This window comes from Solanum stenotomum, chromosome 3 (genome assembly GCF_019186545.1).
Source record: "Solanum stenotomum isolate F172 chromosome 3, ASM1918654v1, whole genome shotgun sequence".
NCBI lineage: Eukaryota > Viridiplantae > Streptophyta > Magnoliopsida > Solanales > Solanaceae > Solanum > Solanum stenotomum.
The window spans coordinates 21,267,910-21,271,949 of NC_064284.1; the positions used below are offsets into that span (position 1 = coordinate 21,267,910).

The window sequence follows — 4,040 nt, forward strand, 5'->3', positions numbered from 1 at the left end:
ATCCCCAATAAACCACATGACCTCGGGTATTTAAAACCCCACAAAGCGCAAGTGAAGAATAGTGGCCATTGCCTTGTTATACCGCATATCGATCTCTTCACCCAACACTACTACTACTAGAGAGAGAAAGAGAAACCTTTATTATTGCAATCTCTTCAAATTTCTATTCCCAAGACTAGATAGAGTTAGTTTTCTGGTCTTTGGTCTTCTCCTCCTCCTGCTATTTCTTACTTGCTTTGGGAGTGAGTGAGTGACAGAGGGAGGACAAGAGAAATACAGATAAAAAGCAAATTTTTCTTCACCAGGATCAAAAGGTATACTCAAATCATCCCTTTCATGGATCCGCATTTTCCGCTTCTTGTTCTTCAGTAATGACTATTACTATACTAGTTTTGTCATTTTCATGATTCTTATTTGTTTCTGTTACTTGTGTGCATCCAGCTCTCACACAAATGGGCAGAGAGTGGTTATACTGGGGCAGTGGCAGTGGTACTAGTAATAAATCCAGTACTCAAAGAGGAAGTAGAAGAAAAACAAAAGGAGAACAAGTCATCAATAATATTATTAATGAAGAAGCTACACCTCCTCCTGGTGGCTGTATGTGTTTCCAAATTTTCGATTTACCCCATTTTCAAGTAGCTTTGAACCAACAATCTCGCTCTCTCAAGCAACATCATCATCCTTCCTTCTTTCAACAACACAAAGAACCTTCTCTCTTCAAAGGTAACTCTCAACAAAATCACTCGTACCAAATCTAGAAATTTTACTCGGAATATTATTCATGATGTTTTCTGATAAAAGTTGGTTCACTCACCCCAACTCTTTTCTCTAGTTTGTTGATTAATTTCAACTTTTATTGATAAATGCAGGAGTTGAAGCACCAAGAAACAGCTTGGAATTAGATGAGCCTGTTCCAGAACGGAAATCGGTATCAAGTTCATTGTCGTCTTCATCAACCATGAAAGTAGACGAACAAAATTTGAATACCCCGGTTAGTCTAATTGTAACCGTTACGTTCATTATCTTCTTACAAATATTATTATAATAAGCTTTTCACTTCCCAATGATGTAGAGTGAGAGAGAGAAGATACTCTATTTTTTTGTTTTGTTTTGTTTGTTTGGAGTGGGGGGTTGGGGTGGGGTAAGTTCTTTGAAAGTTGAATATTAGACACAAATTTTATTTGAAAATGTGTATTTTATATTTCAGGTAGGTATTCAAATCAGAACAAGCTGTGATTCGAGATCACCGCGAGTGTCAACATCAGGCGGATCAAGAACAAGGACAGATCATGATATATCATCAGAATGTAGCAGCAGCTCACCAGCGGGGACCAAGACCCCAACTCTAGTAGCTAGGCTAATGGGCCTTGATCTCCTCCCTGAAAACAATAACTCTCCTCGCATTTCAATTTCAACTAATTGCAATACAAAGTCACAGTCAAAGAATGTGTTGGTTAACAATAATAATAGTAATAATAATCAGTTGAGCAGTAAAAACAGAAGACGATTCAGTAGCTTTGAAAGTAGTGATACTAATTATATCACTACAGGTACTCTGTCACTACCAGAGACACCCAGAATATCTTTAGCCAGAAGGTCAGATGTAGATCATCATCAACGCCACCAGCATCACAGGTTATCTCTTCAAATTAATAAAGAGAACATGGGTGATGCATTTGAATTTTCAGATTCTTCTTCTACTACCAGTGTCGGTAGGAAAATGGCGAGGAACAATAGGAGGAGTTTTTATCAACAAGAAAATGATAACCAAACGAGAAGTCCAGGGTACTATGCTAGGCAGATTGTGAAGCAAGTGAAAGAAAGCGTCAGCAGAAAAGTTGGTCATGACATTACCAACACTGGTAGTACTAGTATCAGGAGAAAAGATGATCAATTAGCTGCTAAATATGATCAAGTTGTGTTGCTCAAACCAAAAAAATCATCAAATGGAAATGACGATGATTTTAGACCAAGCAAACAAACAACTCCTTCTTGCTCACCTAGGTTCAGATTTTTGGAGCCCAAGAGTACTGGTACTAAACATCAAGCTTCTCATTCACCCAAATTTTCACCATTATCTCCACTTTCAGAGACTACCACATTATTATTACCAGCAAAAATTGTCACTAAGCCTAAGCCTCAAAGTTTGCCGAAAGACCAAGTGCAACAAAGAAAAGGTGACAAATTTGTTCAAAAGAAGCCACCGCAAGCTTGCGATGCCATTCGGAGCAAGAAAGAAGAGCTATTTGTTCGTTCAGCAGTAGCAACAAATAAAGCAAATTTTGCGGAGAAGAAATGCAAGCTGAAAACTCCATTGTCAAATCAACTTGTTAACACCAGTACTGTTCCAACTATTTTGCCATTAAGGAAAGACCCTTCTCCTCCAACCACCAAGTTACTCATTAAGCAGGTACCAAATTAATTCTTTACTTCAATATCAAGTATTCTCTCTGTTCCACTTTTACTTTACATGGCATTATCACTAGACATTAAAAAAATAGCAAGATTTTTCAAAATAATTTGAATTATTAATCATTTGTGACTTATAATAATTTCATATCTAAATATGTGAAAAACCCCGTTTGACAATAGATTTGAAATTTGAAAAACTGAGTTGTATTTTGTTTGAACTTTTGTGCCCAATTTATGGAACTTGAAAATTTTGAAGACAGTTAAATATTTGTATTTGTTGAATTTGAAAGATGAGTAAATTTGGTCTGCGACAGTCTCAGGAATCAGATACTTATCCATCGAAAAGGAGCAGCAGAGAGTTATCTAGTAGTTCGAGCCATAATTCGTACTACTACAAACTCACCACACTCCAAGAAAACCGCGACAAATGTAATGGTGTCATTTCCATTGATGGGCTCAGTTTTCATCATCAGTACATTCAGAGAATACTAAAACGTACGGGTCTTGACAAAACTACTCCAATCTCCTTAGCCAAATGGTACTCTCCTTCTCACCCACTTGACCCCTCCATTTTTCACTACTTAGAACTTTTCAATTCTACCACCCTCAAATGCAATCGAAAGTTAATTTTCCATCTCGTCGACGAGCTCCTCGTCGATATCTTGATGAAAAATAACAATTTCAAGCATCGATCGATGGATGGGGAGGAATTGATTGACACATTGTGCTCGAGAATACGAAGTTTTCCTTCAGCTAATTGTCAAGTTCTTGAAGATATTGATGCATTGATAGACAAAGATATGGAAATTGGTGCTAGTGTATTTTTTGAGGAAGAAGTGGAAAGTATAGTGTGTGAGATTGAACGTGAGATTATGGAAGAAGTGGTGCATGATACTGTGTGATGATTGAATAAAGGAACAAGGTCTGACTTGGGTCACATGGGTAATTCACGTGATGAGATGCCATTCATTTTTAAGGGCCAATATTATTAGTCATTGTTGGACTCATTCTACTTGCAAAAAGGCAAATTAAGTGTAGTGATAAAACTATAATAGGAGTTGTTGCTTTTACTTTTTCTAATGTAATTACTATTACTATATCTCAATAAACAACTCATATTAAATTGCTTTCTTTTAATCTTTTTTGGATGTTAGTCACATCAACACATCCTAATAATTCCCTCATAATCGAAAAAAATGAGATAAAAGTGCCTTATAGGTTTTCAATTATAAAAAGGGATAAAAGTGGGCTCTATTACTTTTTGCTCTACTTTTTTATTTTTAATATTAATAAAAAGACTAACTGGACAACTATTGAAGTTGTCCCTATAACTACGACAGTTGTTGGACTAAAGTGTAAAAGTTAAAAGTTTGGGACTAATTAATACTATTTGTCACTTCTACCCAATTTTTAAGACTTGAAGAACTCTTACCTAATTGACTAATTAGTTTATCCCTTTTAATAGACCTTCCCACGGTTATATGAGTTCTTTAAAATATGTATAATTTTATATATATATAAATATATATATTTAGTGAATATTTTAATATGAATATAAAATTGGACTAAAACTGTTGATTCTGTTGAATATATGTATAATATTGAAGCTTTGCTTCAGTCTAAGTAGT

General features: G+C 35.5%; 1 protein-coding gene across 1 annotated transcript; it reads left to right on the forward strand.

The window, feature by feature from the left end:
• The first annotated feature begins 447 nt into the window (after nt 1–447).
• On the forward strand, nt 448–3,542 carry LOC125861003 (protein LONGIFOLIA 1). The gene is made up of 4 exons (XM_049541083.1): nt 448–723; nt 870–991; nt 1,208–2,410; nt 2,727–3,542. Exons 1-4 carry the CDS (start codon nt 453–455, stop codon nt 3,312–3,314), a joined length of 2,184 nt encoding a protein of 727 aa, XP_049397040.1. The 5' UTR covers nt 448–452; the 3' UTR covers nt 3,315–3,542.
• Nucleotides 3,543–4,040: the final 498 nt, after the last annotated feature.

Bases quoted from the DNA above. Each gene is read 5' to 3' on its own strand.
- LOC125861003 (XM_049541083.1), top strand. From the start codon at position 453: ATGGGCAGAGAGTGGTTATACTGGGGCAGTGGCAGTGGTACTAGTAAT. The intron at 724-869 runs GTAACTCTCAAC...TGATAAATGCAG, and splicing joins AGAACCTTCTCTCTTCAAAG to GAGTTGAAGCACCAAGAAAC. The intron at 2,411-2,726 runs GTACCAAATTAA...GGTCTGCGACAG, and splicing joins CCAAGTTACTCATTAAGCAG to TCTCAGGAATCAGATACTTA.